The sequence below is a fragment of the Nomascus leucogenys genome, chromosome 5 (assembly GCF_006542625.1).
Source record: "Nomascus leucogenys isolate Asia chromosome 5, Asia_NLE_v1, whole genome shotgun sequence".
Classification (NCBI taxonomy): domain Eukaryota; kingdom Metazoa; phylum Chordata; class Mammalia; order Primates; family Hylobatidae; genus Nomascus; species Nomascus leucogenys.
In genome coordinates this window covers 11,998,472-12,019,136 of record NC_044385.1, presented here as the reverse complement: position 1 = coordinate 12,019,136, position 20,665 = coordinate 11,998,472, and the positions used below count along the sequence as shown (strand labels likewise).

Below are 20,665 nucleotides of genomic sequence, written 5' to 3'. Positions count from 1 at the left end.
GCTGGCATTACAGGCCTGAGCCACCGTGCCCAGCCCCAAGTCAGTTGTTATAAGGGGAAGAGAGATAAAGAGTGAGACAGACCAGCATCTACCTGTCACCAATAATGTAAGAACAGCTCAAGGTCTTCTGTCACCACCGTTAAACTGTCAGGATCATCACCATTCATGGCTCCCAATTGGTGGGCTCTCATGTTCTAGATGTAGGGCTAGGCACTTACATGCATTATTTTATTTCATTTTCACAGTAGCTCTGTGAGGTTGATGGCCTAGTCTGGACAGGAAGAGTGGTGGGTATTGACAAGGCCGTGCTTACAGTACATCAGTGAAGCACAGCACTTGTGCATCCCAGCAAAGCTCAGAGCGACCCATTTCTCACCTCAGTAGCTGGCATCCTCGTGGGGCCCCAGTCCACTCCAGAAACTCACCCAGCTCGCTGACAGGGGACTGTGCAGGCTGCTGCTGTAACCTGGTGATAGGTTGTCATCAGACTGCCATAGATGATCGCCCTGAGGCTTCGTTGTGGAGGTTGTCAAAGCAGAAGGCTGGTAATATTCCCACGGCCCAGAACGTGCTGAGGCAGCATATGTGAGTCAGGCCATGGCTGCTGCAGCCACAGTGGGGCTTTGTGCTGTGATTGTGTGCAGAGCAGAGCAGCCACTCACCCATCCACTGACTCTCCAAATTGCTTCTGAGCACCTATAATTCCAGTTCTCCTGGGAAAAGCCCTGCAAGACCCAGGCTTTCCCCTACCCTCTTCTGCTGATTCCTTTTGGTTGATTTCCCAGTATGAGATCCAGCATTATTCCTTTTGAAATTGCAATCCCTGCTGTTTTCCCACATTGAGAGCACAACCAAGAAGCACTCTGTTCAGAATCTGCTTCTAGGTGCTGTTGGACCAAGTTTAAGTTCTCTGTCTACTCTAGAAGGGTCCGTCTATTCCCAGGGCATCTGTCTGAAGCGGGGCCTCTGCTGGCCAAATCCTACCAGCCAAGACCTGGATCTCCCAGAGCTCAGAAAGCTCCCACTAGCAGGGCCCCTTGGCTTGCCTTCCTGCCTCCTTTCTCTCCCTTTGTCCCCTAGTGTCCAGATGAGAAGATGAGAAGACACAGGATGGCTCTTGTCCCAAGAAGGCCTTCACTTGTGCTGTGGGCACAGAGGTCTCTCTTCCCCCTCTAAGCACAAAGCAGTCACTGTGCTCTGCCGTGCAGAGGAAAAATGCAAATGGTGCTCTGGGTGTGGCCAAGTTCCTTGGGCCCCAAGTGCTGGCCTGCATTCTTTATGGGGTAGCCTTTGTTTTCCCTTTCTGCAGGCTGTGCCTGAAATATGAAGATTACTTTAAACTCATACTATGCCAGGACACGGACACCACAATAAACTGGGTAATGAATATCAGCTCAAAGACTGTTTAAGATTAGTTGCTGCACAAGAAAACTTGAAATGTTCTGAAAGCTTATGAACCATAAACGAAAGAAAAGTTCACCACAATGTCCTCAAGCTTGAAAACAACCCTAAGAATCTACGAGACTAACAATCAGTTGCGAAGCTGAAACAAACTCTCCTGAACTTCAATAACAAAAACAAGGTGTGATCAATTGTGCAAGAGGAAAGAATTATCTTCCTATTCCCTTTACAGAAAGATATTATTGCAGAATTATTCTTTTTGTTGTCATTTGTTTTATTTTTTATTTTTAGAGACAGGATCTCATTTGTTTGCCCAGGCTGGAGTGCCGTGGCATGATTATAGCTCACTACGGCCTTGAACTCATGGGCTGGAGTGATCCTCCAACCTCGGCCTCCCAAGTAGCTAGGACTATAGGTGTGCAGTATCATTCTTATATTAAGAGGGGTATACAGTCAAAAAAAATGCAGAGGAACCTCGGGCAATTACGAAGCAAAAACATTGCATTATTCTTCTGAGTTTTGTGATATTTGTAGTATTGGTCAGCGTCTGAAACTTTGTAATTTGTTCCAAATAAATTTCTTGTTCTAAATAAATATTCACTTTAGTATTAAATTTTGTATATGTAATTTTATTTTTTCTTTCCTTAAAGAGGATCTCCAGTATTGAAGAAGGTTGCAGGCCCCACAAAAACTGGATCTGGTCTGGCCTCTGGAACTGCTTTGTCAGCACTACTTTCAACGTGTCCCTCACCTTCATTCCTTTTGCCCTGCCATGGGGCCATAGGTAAAGCCTTTATTGCATAGTTCACCGAAGTCTGGAGATTTCAACCACTATCAATAGTTATACATGTTGTGTGCCCCGGGAAACCCATAATAGCTAATTTTCCCTGCAGTGCGTGAATCTTATACTCCTGAAAGCAAAATCTGGTCAGTTCTCAGTCCCTTTAATGTAATGAAGTTCTGTGGGTACAACCAGCCACCTCTTTCTGCATGAGCTCCTTGCAATACTGCCTTTTCTGGAGATGAAAACGGGAACCTATTAGGAAGAACATCGAACGTTATCAGGCAGCTTAAATGCCTTTGCAAGAACTCCTGGTAAGCACTGGATCTAATTTTCCCCTCTGAAACTTGAGCAAACCACTCACTGTGACTTTCCTGGAGCAGGGAATGATTTTTTTTTTTTTTTTTTTGGGTGGGGGGAACAGAGTCTTGCTATGTCACCCAGGTTGGAGTGTAATGGCTTGATCTCGGCCCACTGCAACATCTGCCTTCTGAGGTCAAGCGATTCTCCTGCCTCAGCCTCCTGAGTAACTGGGATTACAGGTGCACACCACCATGCCTGGCTAATTTTTGTATTTTTAGTAGAGAGGGAGTTTCACCATTTTGGCCAGGCTGTTCTCAAACTCATGACCTCGGCCTCCCAAAGTGCTGGGATTACAGGCGTGAGCCACCATGCCCGGCTGAGGGTATGATGTTAACATGCTTCTCAGGATTCATTTATAGTAACAATTTCATTCTGTTTCCAGGCGAATAGGAAATAGCCTATGTTCTTGACCTTTTAGACTCAATTTCCTTTTTTATCACAGATCCACTTAATACCAAGTTTTAATGAAATTATTGAATCATTAAGAGCATTTCTGAGCAACTCTAGGAGGGCTACACCATCTGCCTGTTTGCTTAGGTACTAGTTAAGGATTGTCCTAGATTTGGAGTTTATTATAAAGAATCCCACTGGAACTACCTGCTTGAATTAAAATCTGATTTTTATCTTTTGACTGGAGGGATGAAAACAGTCTAAGACAGATTTATGGTAATAGTTGCACAACTTGGTGAAGTTACTGAAAATCACTGACTTACACACTTTGAAAGGAGTGAACTTTGATTTGATAATGTTTTTAAAAAATCTGGTATGCTTAATGGTCTTTCAATTTAGGAATTACAAACATGAGAGCAAAAAATAGGCATAAAATTCATGTATATCTTACAAAAAGTACAATTTGTTAGTTAAAATAAGAACTTTCAAAACACTCCTGGCTTTTACACAAGAATAATCTTAGCTTGTAAAACCCTACTTATCACTTATACTATCTTACCTACACCTTGAATCTCAGCATTCCTAAAACCTTTGAAACTCTTAGCATTCAAATTTTAAGATGGTGACTTAAACCAAAAAACTCACAAAAAATGTAGACTTTGTCCTGAGTGGCTAAGAACAAAAACTCCAGCCAGTGAATCAGTTGTTCATTCAATTATGAATCCAACACCTAATATGTGCTGATCTTGGAAGTGAAGAGATAACTGTGTGTTTCTATCACTTTAGGTTTGGTGAAGCAGGACTTGTCATTGCCTAGAGCAAACCAAAAGTCTTTTATGGGCAGAATTCTGAGACTAAGAGCCACATGACACTAAGTTTTCAAAGCTTGAATTTTTAGAATTCTACTGTAACTGCTGAGGTAGTTTCCTCTAACAATGTACAACTATGAATATAAATAAGTCCAGCCTGATGATGGGATTCTCTGCTATTAGGTCAAGGTTTCTATTTTTTAAGGGGCCTGTACTCCTTAGTTGACTGACATTCCTTCTGGCAAGTGTTGTTTTTCTGGGGGCCTCTATTAATATTCTAGATTGAGCAGGCTATGACTGGTTATATGGTTCCTAATGATAATTTATTTCTATGGCTGGAATCAGCAGAACCAAACAGTACAAAGTATTCCTTCCCAGGGAAATACTAGCATGAATTTGGTTGTCGAAACTAGCTACTTGCCACCTTGGAAATTCTAGTCCTCTGAAGCAGAACACAGACAGATATGTTTTATTGGGCAGGAAGTATGGGAGGGGTCTGTGCGCTCATTTCAAGTACACAAGTCATCGATTTTTAGTAAATTCACCAAGTCGTGCAACTATCACCATAAATCCGTGTTAGACTGTTTTCATCGCTCCAGTCATAAAATACAAATCAGATCTTAATTCAAGCAGGTAGTCCCAGTGGGATTCTCTATAATAAACTCTGGGAGGGGTATCCCGCATGCTGCTGTCAGCAGACCTGGAGGAGCTTCACACTGGGGGTTCCTGGATTCCTGAGCAGTATAGAGGCAGGGTAGGAGTTTTGGAGCTGCAAGAGATGTCTGTTGGTAGCCTGATCTCGGAGACCAGCCAAGTTGCAGAACAGGAATTCCGTCTTTAGCTTGCCTTCTTTTCACTCCCTAAATATTTAAAAGGAAATAGAAAAGAATTCCTGAGGACAGATAATAAAAAAGATAATCTCATGCAAATGTGATGTACATTTTCCAAAACGTGAATTTTCAACTTTTTTTTTTTGAGATGGAGTCTCGCTCAGTCACCCAGGCTGAAGTGTGATGGTGTGATCTCGGCTCACTGCAACCTCCACCTCCAGGGTTCAAGAGATTGTCCTGCCTCAGCCTCCCGAGTAGCTAGGATTACAGGCACCCGCCATCATGCCCAGCTAATTTTTGTATTTTTGTAAAGACAGGGTTTCACCCCGTTGGCCAGACTGGTCTTGAACTCTGGACCTCTGATGATTCACCCACCTTGGCCTCCAAAGTGCTGAGATTACAGGCATGAGCCACCACGCCCAACCAATTTTCAACTTTTAACAACACGCATAAAATAATCTGGGAAGATCTGTAACAGTATGGAAAGGTATTTGTCCCCATCTGGACTTCCAGCCGGGCACTCCCTTTCTCCACCTGGGAAATTCCCTACTTGAAGGGAGTGAAGTGGAAACTTCCACCATAGAAGCGGCAGATGCCAGGGAGTCATGCTGTCAGCCACTCTTGCTACTAAGATGAGAGCACACAGTCTAGGCTCTGCTAATCAAACGCCCCTGCTCCAGACTTTGAATTGGAAGTCTGTGATTTAAGGAAGCATGGACTGCATAATCTACTCTAGAGACGGATTCATTTATCCAAAACCTTTTGTAACCTCTTCCCTTTGCCTGTCCCTACTATAGAGGCTGGATGTGCCAAATGAGTGCTTCCCTTATAGCTCTAGATGGCTTATGGCACACTTCTGGCCAGAAAGATATAGGTGGAGGCCCGACTTGGGATTTTTTGGTAAAAGCTTGTCCTCCTGATATAGGAGTCACTCTTTCTGTCTTCTTCCAATTTCTGCCTTGAATGCAAATGTGATGGCTGGAGCTAGAGCAGACATCTTGCAACCATGAGAGGACAACTTTGAAGATTAAAGCAAATATGCTAAGGATGATAGAGAGGAACGATAGATAGAGCCAGGATCCCTGACAGATTTTTTAAATGGTTGAATCAATGCTTGCAACAACTGACATCTAGATATGTAAGAAAGACAAACATTTACTATTAATCTATTATTAGACAGATTTTCTGTTACTTGCAACTTTCTTCTTGCCTAACTGATACAGGCAATTTCCAGTGTCCAGCATTAGTATTTTCTGTGGGGCAAACTACTAGTATCAGAGCCAGTGGTAGGGGCAGTGATATTATTCTAGAACCAGTCCTGCAGCATTGTTTTGGGTATCATTCCCTCTTCTTAATCTCCAAGCTCCTCCAGCACTCTTGAAGATTTTGTGAACTACATAATGTGCCTTTTAATGAATTCTTTTTCTGCTTTAATTAACCAAATCTTACTTCTGTTGCTTGCAACCAAGAACTCTGGGAAATACAGAAATGGACACCGGGAGTATTGGCAGCCACATACTCTCAGAGAATGGTGAGAATTTGAGCTTGGTTATCTGGTCTCTTTGAGCTGGAGGAAAATGAAAATTCAGATAGTGTTAAGACGGTTCATGGCATAAATTGTCATTTGTGGCCACCTGCGGTAAAGGTAACCCAGTATAATCAAGATCCCATTGCCATTAAAGTTTTCAGAAACAGAGTGATGCTGTCAGACAACAGTATGAGGGACACAAAGAATTTAAGAGCTGTGGGGAAAAGTGGTTGATTCTAATGGCTGGATAGCTTGAGAAGTGAATAGCAAGAGCTGAAATTCTAGTTCAAGTCACACAGTCTGAAAACCTAGGACTTTTGATGACTTTCAATGATGATGCTAAAAGAATATTTTATCTTTTGCAACCATGGCCAAAAGGGAGAGCCTGTGCATTTTTGGTTGGTTTTCTTTCTTTCTCTCTCTTTCTTTTCTTTCTTTCTTTTTTTTTTTTTTTTTTTTTTTTTTTTTGACAGAGTCTCACTCTGTTGCCCAGGCTGGAGTGCAGTGGCGTGATCTCGGCTCACTGCAACATTCGTCTCCCGGGCTCAAGTGATTCTCCTGCCTCAGCCTCCCAAGTAGCTGGGATTACAGGCACACACAGCCACACCCAAGTAATTTTTGTATTTTCAGTAGGGACGGGGTTTCACCATGTTGGCCAGGCTGTCTTGAACTCCTGACCTCAGGTGATCTTCCCGCCTCAGCCTCTCAAAATGCTGGAATTACAGATGTGAGCCACCGCGCTGAGCCAGGTTTCTGATTTTCAACATCTGTTAAATGCACAGCCTTCTCTGGTCTCTTACATGATAGTTCGGGGACTGATTGGAAAGAGTTGGAATCAAGGGATGGAGAATGGGGACAGATGGGACTGAGGACTCAGTGCACAAAGCTCCCCTTATCACAGAAGGCAGCCTTTTTTCTCTGTGTGAAGAAGCTGTTCCTGCCTTGCTGGAAGAACTATGGTTCTTACCTGAGGAAGTCAAGTTGCCTTGTGTCTCCCACTTCTCATTTTCTTCAAAGACAGAACTAGATACCAACATATCCCTCATTTTATAAAGCCAACCCTGGATGGAGAATTACACACCAAAATAACTACAAGACTTTGCTCTTTATTCTGGAAAAAAGTCTTTGGAATACATGTGGGAATGGATTTTGAGGGTGCTAAACCAGAGTAGGAGGCAAAGAACATTTGTTTACCAAGAGACTCTAGTTCAATATGCTTCCTGGAGCAGAGGGAGCGGTCTGTTTGTCTGGTTCATTGGTTGAATGAAACCTGGAATTAATGGCAGCCCACATCATTCAAGAAAAGCTGAGAGGCCTGAAATTATCAAGCATAATGCAGAAGCAGGAATCCAAGGAAATATGAATGTTGCTGTGGATTTATTGTGCAAATCCCACTCACCAATCCCCTAACTGGTCCTGGAGAGGGACCAGAAGACACTCCCTTCGTCAAGGCACCGAGAGAGACACTGGTGAGAGAAGTATATCTCAAAAGTACTGTTGTAGCTAGCTATACTCTGTACATCAGGGATGCTATTGAGAGTGGCTGGAGATGAGTGGACTCCCTCATGTTTGCCAGGATCCTGGGTGCCAGAGGTCAATGGCAGCACAACCACCAGTAAGGGAGAGGTTATCCCAATAGAAGGCATGATGATCATGACCAGTCTGAGAACGGCCAGTCTGACAATCAGAATTGCCTGCACATCAAAGATCTTTGGCAGAAACTAATTGAATATGAGCTGTTAGGACAAATGAGATGGGCGGTCCTCTGTGGGCCTGCTTAATATAGTTGACAAAAGCAAAATAAAAACTCCCTAGATCTGACTTAAACCATCCCAACAGAGAGTGTTGTACCCACATCCAACTCTCAGACCCGAACTTGGATGCTAAAGAAGTGGTAAATTCCTAATCCCAGCTACTCGGGAGGCTGAGGCAGAAGAATTGCTTGAACCCGGGAGGCGGAAGTTGCAGTGAGCCAAGATCATGCCACTGCACTCCAGCCTGGGCAGCAGAGCGAGACTCCAACTCAAAAAAAAAAAAAAAAAAAGGCCGGGCGCAGTGGCTCACGCCTGTAATCCCAGCACTTTGGCAGGCCGAGGTGAGCAGATCACGAAGTCAGGAGATTGAGACCATCCTGGCTAACACGATGAAACCCCGTCTCTACTAAAAACAAAATACAAAAAAATTAGCCGGACATGGTGGTGGGCGCCTGTAGTCCCAGCTACTCAGGAAGCTGAGGCAGGAGAATGGCATGAACCCAGGAGGCGGAGCTTGCAGTGAGCGGAGATCACGCCACTGCACTCCAGCCTGGGCGACAGAGCGAGACTCCGTCTCAAAAAAAAAAAAAAAAAAAAAAAAAAAAGGCCCGGCACCGTGGCTCACGCCTGTAATCCCAGCACTTTGGGAGGCCGAGGCGGGCAGACCAGCTGAGGTCAGGAGTTCAAGACCAGCCTGGCCAACATGGTGAAACCCCGTCTCTACTAAAAATACAAAAAAATTAGCCAGGCGTGGTGGTGGGCGCCTGTATCCCAGCTACTCGGGAGGCTGAGGTAGGAGAATTGCTTTAACCTGGGAGGCAGGGGTTGCAGTGAGCCGAAATCGCACCATTGCACGCCAGCCTGGGCAACAGAGTGAGACTCCATCTCAAAAAAAAAAAAAATAAAAAAAAAGAAGTGGTAAATTCCCATCACTTTTTCATCCAAGTGCTCAGTTGGTACACAGATGGAGGGGTCTTGGAAAATAAAACAGGTGATCATAAGCTTCATATGGTGGTGACTTCAATACAGCATGCCCACACAGCTCCTGGAGGAAAATGTTTTTTTTTCTCATTCCCAATAAGTGAAGAACTCCAAAAGCCACTTTGTCTCATCTAGTAAGGATACTTTCCCATCTCCTTCAGGGTTAGGTCAACTCTGGCTCCATGCCACAATTTGGTCTTCAGAAATCTTAATCATTTTAATGTTCTTCAGGACAACACAGTGATACTACATTAATGACATCATGCTATGAGGACCTACAAGGCAGGGATGGCAGTTATTCTAGGCATGTAAGTTGTAAATCTCATGAGTCTACAGGGGCCTGTGACCTCACGGAAGCATTTCAGGGAGTCTAGGTTGAGATAGCTCCTCCAAAATGGAGGATGAGATATTACACCTTACACCGCCTCCTACAGGAAGCAGAAACATAATGCTTTGAGGTCCTATTTATGGAAGCAATATTTGTCACATTAGTGGGCTTCTCTGACCCACTTATGGGGTGTCTCAAAAGGGAGCTAATTTTGAAAGGGGCCCAAGGCAGAGGAGATGCTCCATTTGGTTCAGGCTGCAATGCCATCTCTTTTGTCATCCATGACTCCGTGGATCTAACGGTGCTCAAAGTGTCAATGGCAGATTGGAGAGGTGTACGTTACCTGTGACAAGCCCCGTTAGGAGAATCACAGTGTCAATTATAAGGGTTTTGGAACACATACATGCCTTATTTGTCAAATAACTATTTTTCTTTTGAGAAAAAGAATTGGCTTTCCCCTGGGCTGTGGAAGAGACTGAATGTCTCATCAAGAAGTCAGATCACCATGCAATCTGAGCTGCCCATCTTGAGCTGCATGTTATTTTGATCCATCAAGCCACTAAGTCAATTTCCCCAAAACACCCAGCTCTACTGGAGACTCTCAGTATTCAGGTGGACATGTTGACCTGCCCTGGGTATGGAAGACATCTTCTGTCCCCAGTTAGCCCACTGCTTATTCAATGGGCTCATGGACACAGTGACCATGCAGGCAGGGACTGACTGATCCATTTTGTAACAATCTGGACTTCCTCACCAAGGCTAACCTGGCTTTTCATGAGCATCGCCAGCCAACTCTGAGCCTTTCAAGAGGTATCAAACTCAGGGGAAGTCCTAGACAGCCACCTGAAAGCAGATTATATAGACCTCTTTAATCATGTAGGATATCGGCAATTTGTCCTTGCTGTAATAGACAATGCTTCTGAACTTGGAATGACTTTCTTTGCCCCCTGTGCCTGCGTTATTGTCCCGGGACTTTCTGAATGCATTGCTCATCATCATGGTATCCTATACAATATTGCTGTGACCAAGGACCTCACTTTATACGAAAAGAAGAAATGTGATGGGCTAATTTCTGTCCCTCAAGTAGCAGCTGGCCTTATCCAGTGGTGGAATGACCAATTGTAGACTTAGTTATGGTGCCTGCAGGACAACAATGCACAGAAAGGTAGCACTGGTGTCCTATAATATATAGAATTTCTTCTGAACCCAAAGCTGACATATAGTGCTATTTGTCTTGCAGTCAGGATACACGGCTACAGGAACCAAGAGAATGGCGCCTTTCCCTAACACTCGATGACTTACTTGCAAATTTTTTTGTTTCTCATTCCTTCGCCTCTAGGCTTGGCTAATTTGAAAGTCTTAGTAACCAAGGAGGAACTCTTCTACCCCAGGAGATTCAAGTGTGGTTTAATTGAAATAAAAGTTGAGACCCTGGCTATTTCAGACTCCTCATGCCAGTGGGCGAACTGCAAAAAAATAGTATGATGGTGTTGGCTGTAATGATAGTAACTATTAAGAGGAAGTAGAGTTGCTGTTATATGATGAGCAATAAAAGGTGAATAGACAGAATTCAATCATGGTAGTGCCTCTTGCTGCTGGCCTGTCCAGTGGCAAACATTAACAAGCTTAGATTCCTCAGAAATCAGGGCTACCCCTGACTAGCTGAGATCCTTGATGTAGGGAAAGGGAAATTTTGTAACGTCCATTAAGGAGAGCAATTACAGCTTTATGACCAGTCAGAAAAACAAGAACTCTAACTTATATTTTTTTCTTGCTGTGTCATATATATGTATTTTATAAATTGATGCAAAAGTAATTGTGGTTTGTGTCATTACTTCTAATTGCAAAAAGCCACAATTACTTTGGCGCCAACCTAATAATGAATTCTCCTTTCCTTTACATTTTTTTCCGCTACTATTGTATATAGGACAAACTAGTGATGGATAACTTAATAATTTAGTCTGTAAGATACAGAATGCTGAGATGAGATTGTGACAGAATTAGAGGACTGGCTGTCACCCAGAGCTCCTGGGCTTGGAGCCGGACACAGAAAATGATGATCCTTTTGGGGGAAAGAGGGAATGCGTTTTTCTTTTTTTTCCTTCCTTCCTTCCTTCCTTCCTTCCTTCCTTCCTGCCTTCCTGCCTTCCTGCCTTCCTTCCTTTTCTCCTTCCGTCCTTCCTCTCTTCCTTCCTTTTCTCCTTCCTTCCTTCTTTTCTCCTTCCTTCCTCTCTCCTTCCTTCCTTTTCTCCTTCCTTCCTTTTTTTCTCCTTCCTTCCTTCCTTCCTTCCTCCCTTCCTTCCTTATTTTTTTCGAGATGGAGTCTCACTCTGTGGCCTAGGCTGGAGCGCAGTGGTGCAATCTTAGCTCACTGCAACCTCCGCCTCCCGGGTTCAAGCGATTCTTGTGCCTCAGTCTCCCAAGTAGCTGGGATTACAGGCATGTGCCACCACACCTGGCTGATTTTTGTATTTTTAGTAGAAACGGGGTTTCACCTGGTTGGCCAGGCTGATCGCGAACTCCTGACTTCAGGTGATCCATCTGCCTTGGCCTCCCAAAGTGCTGAGGTTACAGGCGTGAGCACCTGGCTTGGAACGTTTTTCAATTGTACAAGGGATATTAAGTGGGAGCATCTTTATTGTATTTTCAGAATTGTAAAGATGATAAGAAACACATTTGACACTAGGTAGTCAAAGAGGTGAACTGTTGTAGCCATCTGGCATTCTTTTTGTCCGCTTTGAAGGCATGATAAAGATGCTAGTTTTTCCTAAATCCATTCGCCCCTTCATCCATAATTACAGAACCATGGCTTTCAGCTGTGTACAATGCCACGTGGACTAAAACTACATTTCCCAATCTCTTGTAGCCAGCTTACTAGGGTAATTAAGTCCTACCAATGAGCTAAAAGTGGATGCATTATGTGGTCTTTCTGGGAAGGCTCCAGAAACAGGAGAAAACAAGTGCTCTTTAGTCTTCCCCTGTTCCTCCTAACGCTGGCCTGGGATGTGGACTCAATGTCTGGAGAGCCAGTAGCACTCTTGGATCATGAGGTAGAATCCATGCACACTGGAGGGAGAAATATCAGTCTGGACCTCTGTTGACAAACAGTATTCCTTCAGTGTAATAAAATGTATACGGATGCTTTTCCAATGTGCCAAGGGAGAGACTGGTAAACAAGGCTAGTTTCTATCATAAGGACACATAAATAAGCGTGTTGCAGGCAAGGATATTAGGGAAGCACACAGGTGAAACGCCTGGCCTAATCCTGGGAGTATGGTGGGTGGAGAGTTCTGGAAAGGCTCTCTGCAGGAAGTGACACCCTCATGGATAGATAGGAAGGACCAGCTGTTGGAGGAAAGGGCGGAGTTTTCTTAGTCTAGGGGAGTCAGGAGGTGTTAACATTGCTTAACACCTTGGAAGAGATAAGGCAGGGAGGTAAGCTAGGGTAGGAGTTTAGACTCTATCCCCAGAACTATGAGGCGCAAAGGAAGGGCATTTAAGCACGGGAGTAAAGTAGCCAGGTGTTGTTTAGAACGATCATTCCATCATTCCACTTGCGCCGTTCAGAACGGGGATTGAGGGGAACGAGATCAGAGGCGTGGAGACAAATTCCGTATTTCCTCTTCAAATAGCGATAGGGAGAGAGGGAAAGGATAGAAAAACTAGAAAAGGAGGAAAAGGAGCCCCGCGCCAAAGGCACACTTGGCCCCAGTGAACCACCTGGAATACGCTGGGAGCGCTGTAGCGACTAAGTAATTCTGAGCAAAAGCCAGGGTGAATTCTGGATATGCCAGGCCGTCTTTTGGAAAAAGAACACACAATTAGGCACGAAGTGGAGTAAGAAAAGAAATCACAATTACTGGGGCCTCGGAAATCCGGGTTTCTTTCTTCTGTTTACCAGAACCGCTTGCCCAGCAATGTTTCCAGAGGGCAGCCCGGCTTTCCCTCTTTTCCCAGAGCGCTCCCCAGCTCTCCCAAGACAAGGGTGGCGTGGTGCCCCGGGGCAAAAACTAAGTCGATGTATAGCCTCGAGGAGCGAGCTGCTCAGCAAAAGCAAAAGAGAAGGGCTCTCGGGTGGCGGGGACAGACCCTCCTTCGGGATGGGTTGGATCGGACAAGGGAGGCCGTGTGCCGTCAGCTGCCCCACTTCTCTCTGAAGCCCAGTGGGCTCCATCCACTGCCCCGCGTCCCGCGCGCGTCCCGGCACCAGCTGCGTCGCTGGGAGATGAGGCGCTGGGAGCGCGTGAGGCTCTCCGGGAGAAAACAGCCCAGCTTGCATCGGAGAGGAGAGAGCAGCCGCAGGCACCGTCTATTTCCTCACTCTGAGTATACAGATTTGCCCTCAAAAACACAAACCCTGTCTTTGGCATTTCTGCATTTAGAAATAAACATCATTCCAGACGCCGGCCAGTTCATAGCCACAGAGTCGTAAAGTTTTATTTTTAAAGGGAGGGACGGAAAGGACTTGTAAAGTTTTTTTTTTTTAATTTTGTTTTTAAAGAAAGGAATTAACTTCTGCAAAACAAACAATCAGCAGCAGAATGCGCGAGGCCAGAAGTGCGAACCCCCGAGGCGCGGGGCGCGGCTGGGAAGTTTTGGGGGCGCGCGGCGCGGTGCCGGGACCGGGGAGGAGGCGCGCGGTTCTGGGGGCGCGCAGTGCGGGAGCGCGCGGCCCCGGGGATGGGGAAGGGGCCGGGGACGGGTAGCGCGCGGCCCCTGGGTTGGGGAGGGGGCCGGAGGCGGGGAAGAGGCGCGCGGCCCCGGGGATGGGTAGGGGGCCGGGAGGAGGCGTGCGGCTCTGGGGGCCCTCACTGCGGGAGCGCGCGGTGGCGAGGATAGGGCGGGCCGGGGTCCGCGGGGCGAAGGCGCGCGGTGCCCGGGAGAGGGCGGGCCGGGGCGCGCGGGGGCGGCGGGCGCGGCGCTGCCAATCGCAGACAAAGGCCGCCCCAGTGAATCATGTGGTGCCGGGGGAGGAAGTGCGGCTTGTTTTCTTTCCTCCAGTCTCGGGGCTGCAGACTGAGCGCGATGCGCGGAGACCCCCGCGGGGGCGGCGGCGGCCGTGAGCCCCGATGAGGCCGGAGCGCCCCCGGCCGCGCGGCAGCGCCCCCGGCCCGATGGAGACCCCGCCGTGGGACCCGGCCCGCAACGACTCGCTGCCGCCCACGCTGACCCCGGCCGTGCCCCCCTACGTGAAGCTCGGCCTCACCATCGTCTACACCGTGTTCTACGCGCTGCTCTTCGTGTTCATCTACGTGCAGCTCTGGCTGGTGCTGCGCTACCGCCACAAGCGGCTCAGCTACCAGAGCGTCTTCCTCTTTCTCTGCCTCTTCTGGGCCTCCCTGCGGACCGTCCTCTTCTCCTTCTACTTCAAAGACTTCGTGGCGGCCAATTCGCTCAGCCCCTTCGTCTTCTGGCTGCTCTACTGCTTCCCCGTGTGCCTGCAGTTTTTCACCCTCACGCTGATGAACTTGTACTTCACGCAGGTGAGTCTCAGAGAGGCTCCTGGAGGCGCTCACCTGGCGGGGTGGTCCCCCCGGGGCGCCCGAGGCAGGGGCGATGGCAGCCGCGGGGGCGGGTCCGGCCCCAGGGCTGAGAGTGTAGGGAGAAGGCGCCGGCTCTGGGGTTGTCCGAACCCTGTCCTGTTTGCGGGCATTTCTCATAGGAACCCCCCTGCCATTCCCAAAAGGAGCAAGGAGAAGGAAGGGGAGGGCTGGGGGCCGCCGGTCACTCGCTGCGCCTGACTCCGCATCGTGCGGTGGATTCGGGGCGCTTCTCAGTGCTCAGCGCGAAGCAGCAGCGCCTGCACACGCCAGTTAGTACGGATAGAAGGTGGGCCCCCAAGGGAGGCCTGAACTCCAGAATTTGCCCTGCCTCCCAAGGCACCTAACTCCCGGCCTGGAAAGGTCTTCTGCACGTTGGCCTCCAGATTTGGGCCTGACACTGCTTTTTTGAGCGTTGGCAGGGTGAGACCGTGTTGGTTTTGATGAGATGTTTGGAACCTCCGGCTTAGGAGCTCTACCGAACTGCCGCTTACTAACTCATTCCACCGGATTGCTAAACGGCAGGCTGGGGTAACACCCAGCTCCGAGCTGCTGCCGCTCATCAGACTTACTATCTGAGCTCATTCGAGAGGCCCCAAGAAAAGGCCATAAAAGTTGATTGGGGCTCTTTTACAGCCACACAAAAATCACTTTATGGGGCATATTACTAAATAAGCTAATGAGAGAGTGCGTGAATTAACTTGACTGCTGCTTTGCTGGTGATGGTTGACTTAATGAGAGTGCAGTAATTGTTGAGCATTTTGCAAATACTTTGCATAGCGTTGCACAAAGGTTTAATAACGCGGTGCCGCCGTCATCATCGTCATCATCATCTCTGATTCCCATTAGCTTTCCAAGCACTACGATGTCCATTTTCACTAGGACTCTGCCGAAGGGGAAGGCGCCAACGGTGTCACCTGGTGAGGGTAATTTAAGAACTGTCGGATGGGCAGAGACCCTGTGCAAGCAGGCATCTCATTCCTTTTAAGTGTTTTTTTTTTTTTTTTTTGAGAAAAAGTCACTTATTTCAAAAAAGAAAGAGGCCGTATGCGGTGGCGCATGCCTGTAATCCCAGCATTGTGGAGGCGGAGGCGGGAGGATCGCTTGTGTCCCTGAGTTTGAGACCAGCCTGGGAAACATGGCGAAACTTCCTCTCTACAAAATGTACAAAAATTAGCTGGGTGTGGTAGTGCCCGCCTGTAGGCTGTAGTTCCAGCTACTCAGGAGGCTGAGGTGGGAGGCTGAGCCCAGGAGGCGGAGGTTGCAGTGAGCAGAGATTGAACCACTGCACTCCAGCCTGGGTGACAGAGCTAGACCCTGTCTCAAAAAAAAAAAAAAAAAAAAGTAGGAAAAGGATTGCTCTGGTACAGTGGAAGCCACTGACTGAAAATATGGAAGAAGTACTTTTGGCTAAAAAATAGCATATGTGATACTTTGTTTTTTTTTTTTTTTTTTTTTTTTTTGAGACGGAGTCTCGCTCTGTCGCCCAGGCTGGAGTGCAGTGGCGCGATCTCGGCTCACTTGCCAGCTCCGCCTCCTGGGTTCACGCCATTCTCCTGCCTCAGCCTCTCCGAGTAGCTGGGACTACAGGCGCCCGCCACCATGCCCGGCTAATTTTTTTTGTATTTTTAGTAGAGACGGGGTTTCACCGTGGTCTCGGTCTCCTGACCTCGTGATCCGCCTGCCTCGGCCTCCCAAAGTGCTGGGATTACAAGCGTGAGCCACCGCGCCCGGCCAGATACTTTGTAGATATTATAATCTTTTAAAAATCGGTCTACACTCAGAGACTTCTTGTAAGTCCAGTGTATCAGCATATTTTCCAGTCGGAGAATAATGTGTATTGTCTGTCCAAGTACTAGCTTTAAACCTGCAAACCAGTTCAGGCAGTCAGCTGCATTGCCCAGACACTTGGGTTTTGTAATTGAAATGAGGTGGTTCCAGCAAGATGCAAAAGACAGGTGAGGTGATGTTACGCCAGGAACTGTGACAATGGTGGTATTGCACATTGAGCTGTTTATATTTGTCCCCTTTTTGGGGGGCAGTGGAGGAAGAGGAAAATGTAGGGAACAGCCACAGCTCTCTGGTAATCACATGCAAATTCTGGACTTAGAGCCGGATTAGGGGCCGGACTGCACATTTTCTGCACCATCTGCTGGTTGGTGAGTAAATGCTGAGCAAGGGAAACAGTGACCGGGCAGACAGAGCCACTCTGACCCAGGGACCCAAAGTCACGGTCCTGTACTCTTTATATCTCCCAGGTCTGCAGGCACCACAGCAAAGGCATTTCGCCTGAGGGCACAGGGTGGCTGGCTGGAGAAGGTGGCACGTCTCCATCTCTGAGTGCTGGCATCTCAGAGCCTGGCAGAACAAAGCCATTTCTGGCTTAGTGACAAAACTGTGATACTTCTGGGGAGTTATAAAGCCTTTTGTCACCAGCCCAGCTCTGCCTCCCATCTCCTCCTCTCCCCCTCTCCCTCACCCCCACTTTCTCTTACACAAACCATTGGAATTACCTAAAGTGGGGAGCTTTAAGAATGACTGTTGCTTGGGCCCCCATCTCAGACCAAGTAAATGTGATTTTTGGAGAAGGGGCTGACAGCTAACAATTAAGAAGTATGTTTAAGAAAGCATACTTTCGATCTCAGCTCACTGCAACCTCCGCCTCCCGGGTTCAAGTGATTCTCCTACCTCGGCCTCCCAAGTAGCTGGGACTATAGGTGCGTGCCACTATGCCCAGCTAATTTTTGTATTTTTAGTAGAGACAGTGTTTCACCATGTTGACCAGGATGGTCTTGATCTCTTCACCTTGTGATCTGTCCACCTCGGCCTCCCAAAGTGCTGGGATTACAGGCGTGAGCCACCGCACCCGGCCAAGAAAGCACACTTCTAAGCAATTGGTTATATTTATTTTTACCAGAACTCTCTGAAGAAAGTAATGATATTGTCCCCATTTTCCAGAGGAGGAAACTGAGGCTGAGAGGTTGTAGATGACTTGCTCAAGGTCACACTCTCAGTGCATGGTGGGGCTGGGATTCAACGCACATCTGTGCTGAGTGTGAGGTTTGTCTTTTATGTACAGTATGTGAAACCTCTTTTTATTTTATTTTTTGAGATAGAGCCTTGCTTTGTGGTGATCTGGGTTCACTGCAACCTCTGCCTCCTGGATTCAAGCGATTCTGCTGCCTCAGCCTCCCGAGTATCTGGGATTACAGGCACCTGCCACTGCATCTGGCTAATTTTTGTATTTTTAGTAGAGATGGGGTTTTGCCATGTTGGCCAGCATGGTCTCAAACTCCTGACCTCAAGTGATCTGCCCACTTTGGCCTCCCAAAGTGCTATGATTACAGGCGTGAGCCACCGCGCCTGGCCATGAAACCTCTTAACAATGGGAAGACATACCGAACTCTAAAAATAACCTCGTGTTCTCCAGGAGCGCAAAATCAGGTTGCAGAGAATCAAAGTATACATACAGCATAGTTAAGGCACGATTTGGGGCACTGAAGGGAATGGATATTGAAGCATCAGGAGACTTGAATGAGACATGAGTCCTCTGAGAAGAAGCAGGTGTCTCGAGGCTGAAGCTGGGCGGGGAGGAGGAGAGGACGGTGGGAAGGAAGCTGTGGGGCAGTTTGGGAATTGGGAATGAACTGGAATGGGAGGTCCGAGATGGGGAGGAAGCTTTTTTCTGTTGTTGTCAGTCCTTTGTCCTTTTGCCGGGTCCCTGTACCTGGGCCTTACTTACTCATCTCACCCTCTCTGGTGACCCAGAGGGTACTGTTACCCCCCAACTGAGGCTTGGAGAGGTGAGAACACTTGCCCACACTGCCCCGACCGAGCCTCTGTGCAATGTGCACGATGCTGCGGTACGCAGCCCCAGCTGCCCTTGGGTATACATCTGAGGGTAATGCAATCATGAGCAAGCTCAATTTGATTTACTTCCCCCTAAATCACTGCTTTTAAATTCTGCCATGTTAAGTCTCTTTCCACCCCAGTGACCTCTCAGGCAGATCCTATGGCTTTCTAGTCATACTTGGTAATTATTATTGTTATTATTTTGGAGTCTGGCTCTGTCACCCAGGCTGCAGTAGTGTGATCTTGGCTCACTGCAGCCTCCGCCTCCCAGATTCAAGCAATTCTGCAGCCTCAGCCTCCTTAGTAGCTGAGATTACAAGTATGCGCCACCATGCCTGGCTAATTTCTGTATTTTCAGTAGAGACAGGGTTTCACCATCTTGGCCAGGCTGGTTTCGAACTCCTCACCTCAGGTGATCCTCCTGCCTCGGCTTCCCAAAGTGCTGGGATTGCAGGTGTGAGCCACTGTGCCCGGCCCATACTCCTTTATTACATCTTTACGTCTAATTTAAAGCTTCTCCCACCGTGTCCAAGGCCAGCCAGGCTTCGAGCTGCAGGGCTTGGTGCAGAGGGTGTGCTCCATGCTCTCAGCCTCTCCCCTTCCATCTTCCCAGCAGCCCAGGGGAGGGGCACACTCTCTCGTGACTGCCAGCCTGTCGGCCTCTGGTCTTGCTCCGGCACCGCCTCTGTGGGTAATTCTGCCACGTGGCCATGTTGACATGATGGACTTCAGCTTCTTCCTAGCCCCATCTTTGGTCTCCCTTCCATCCCAATTCCTTCTTCAAGGGGCAGCCACATGGCTTTAGGCCCCTTTTTGAAAAGCCCTTTTAGGGCTTTTTCTTAGAAAGCCATGGGATCACTGAGGCCCCTCCACTCCCACTTGGCCACATGGGTGACAGGCTGGATGCCTAACTAGTGTCTTCAGGACCCTGCACCTGGCTGCTTTTCACTCCTTGCCTGCCTAGGGGCCCTCCCACCTGTAAAAATCCCGGGTGGACGCAAGCATCACCCTCCAAGTGCCTGGTGCCTCCAGATCACCAGGGCACGGGTCAGGCTCCACTGGGACTCCATCTGCAAACAGTCCCAGCTCAGCAAGCATCTGCCCGGGCCCCCTTCCTGCCCAATCCCTGTGAGCAGTGTCCGTGTGTCTTTCCCCTTTCTGACCTGGGGTGAGGTGCCCTGCTGGTAGCAGGCTGTTAACTCTTTTTCTCCGTCTCCACTCTCCACCTTCCAGTTCAGCCTGGGAACATGGGGAGGTGGCTGTGGTGGGACTGGTTCTGCTAACTCTCTCCAGGCCGTCTGTATGCAGTATCTGTCTGGCCCCAAATGTTTGGAACATGGAGTGCTGAGTACCTGCTGTTTCCAGCTGTGGCTCCTTGTGCCAGCTTTGGGGAACAGCTGAACTTCTGCTCCCGGCTGCATGAGGAAGTGGCGGGACCAAGGCTTTGCACCAAGGCCTTTGACTCAGAGCCTGTTCTAAGCGCTGTGTCAAATCGCCATTTTAATGGGGACTTTAGAGAGGGGCCAGACTCTGAAACCTGAGGCAGGCAGGGGTCTCTGCTCATGAGGAATTGTGGTGCCTTCCACCTCCAGGTTTCAGGATAGAGGCTCAGAAGCAAAAGCGGTAGCTTCTGTGCCCAGGCAGCTCCTGGGCAGACAGGTCTGTGCCCTGCAGGGGCAGAAGTTGGTGTGGCGGTGGGCTCGGTGACACCTCGGCAGCCGTGTATCCCAGCCCTTCTTCCTCGGAATTCCCAGCCTGGAACTCAGACTCTCCAGGTTCCCGAGTTGGGCAGAATGGAACAGGCTGGTTCAGCTTTGTCTTGGGCCCTATGACAAACTCCTGCCATTGCAGTCACGTGGTTTGCGGAAGGAGATGGAGAAGCGAGTTCTCTCCGTGGGGAGAGGTGCTGTGATGAATGGACACTGATGTGGGAACTGAGACCTGAGACCTCACAACGCCTTGGAGGGCAGATGGGAAGCTGACATTTATTGGGGTCTGGTCTGTTCTGTTCTGAAACTCAGCTAGGGACTTCCACACCCTATACTCAGCTGCAGTGGGGATGGTTCGTGAGTCATGTGGTCCTGTGGGATGGTGCCAGGGGCTCGTGG

General features: G+C 48.2%; 1 protein-coding gene across 1 annotated transcript in view; it reads left to right on the top strand.

The window, feature by feature from the left end:
- The first annotated feature begins 14,059 nt into the window (after window positions 1-14,059).
- GPR137B (G protein-coupled receptor 137B) overlaps window positions 14,060-20,665 on the top strand; it is a 78,121-nt gene continuing 71,515 nt past the window's right edge. The window contains exon 1 of the mRNA XM_012506620.2: window positions 14,060-14,648. Within this exon, the coding sequence (XP_012362074.2) occupies window positions 14,235-14,648 (414 nt within the window). The 5' untranslated portion in view covers window positions 14,060-14,234. The remainder of the gene's footprint in view (window positions 14,649-20,665) is intronic.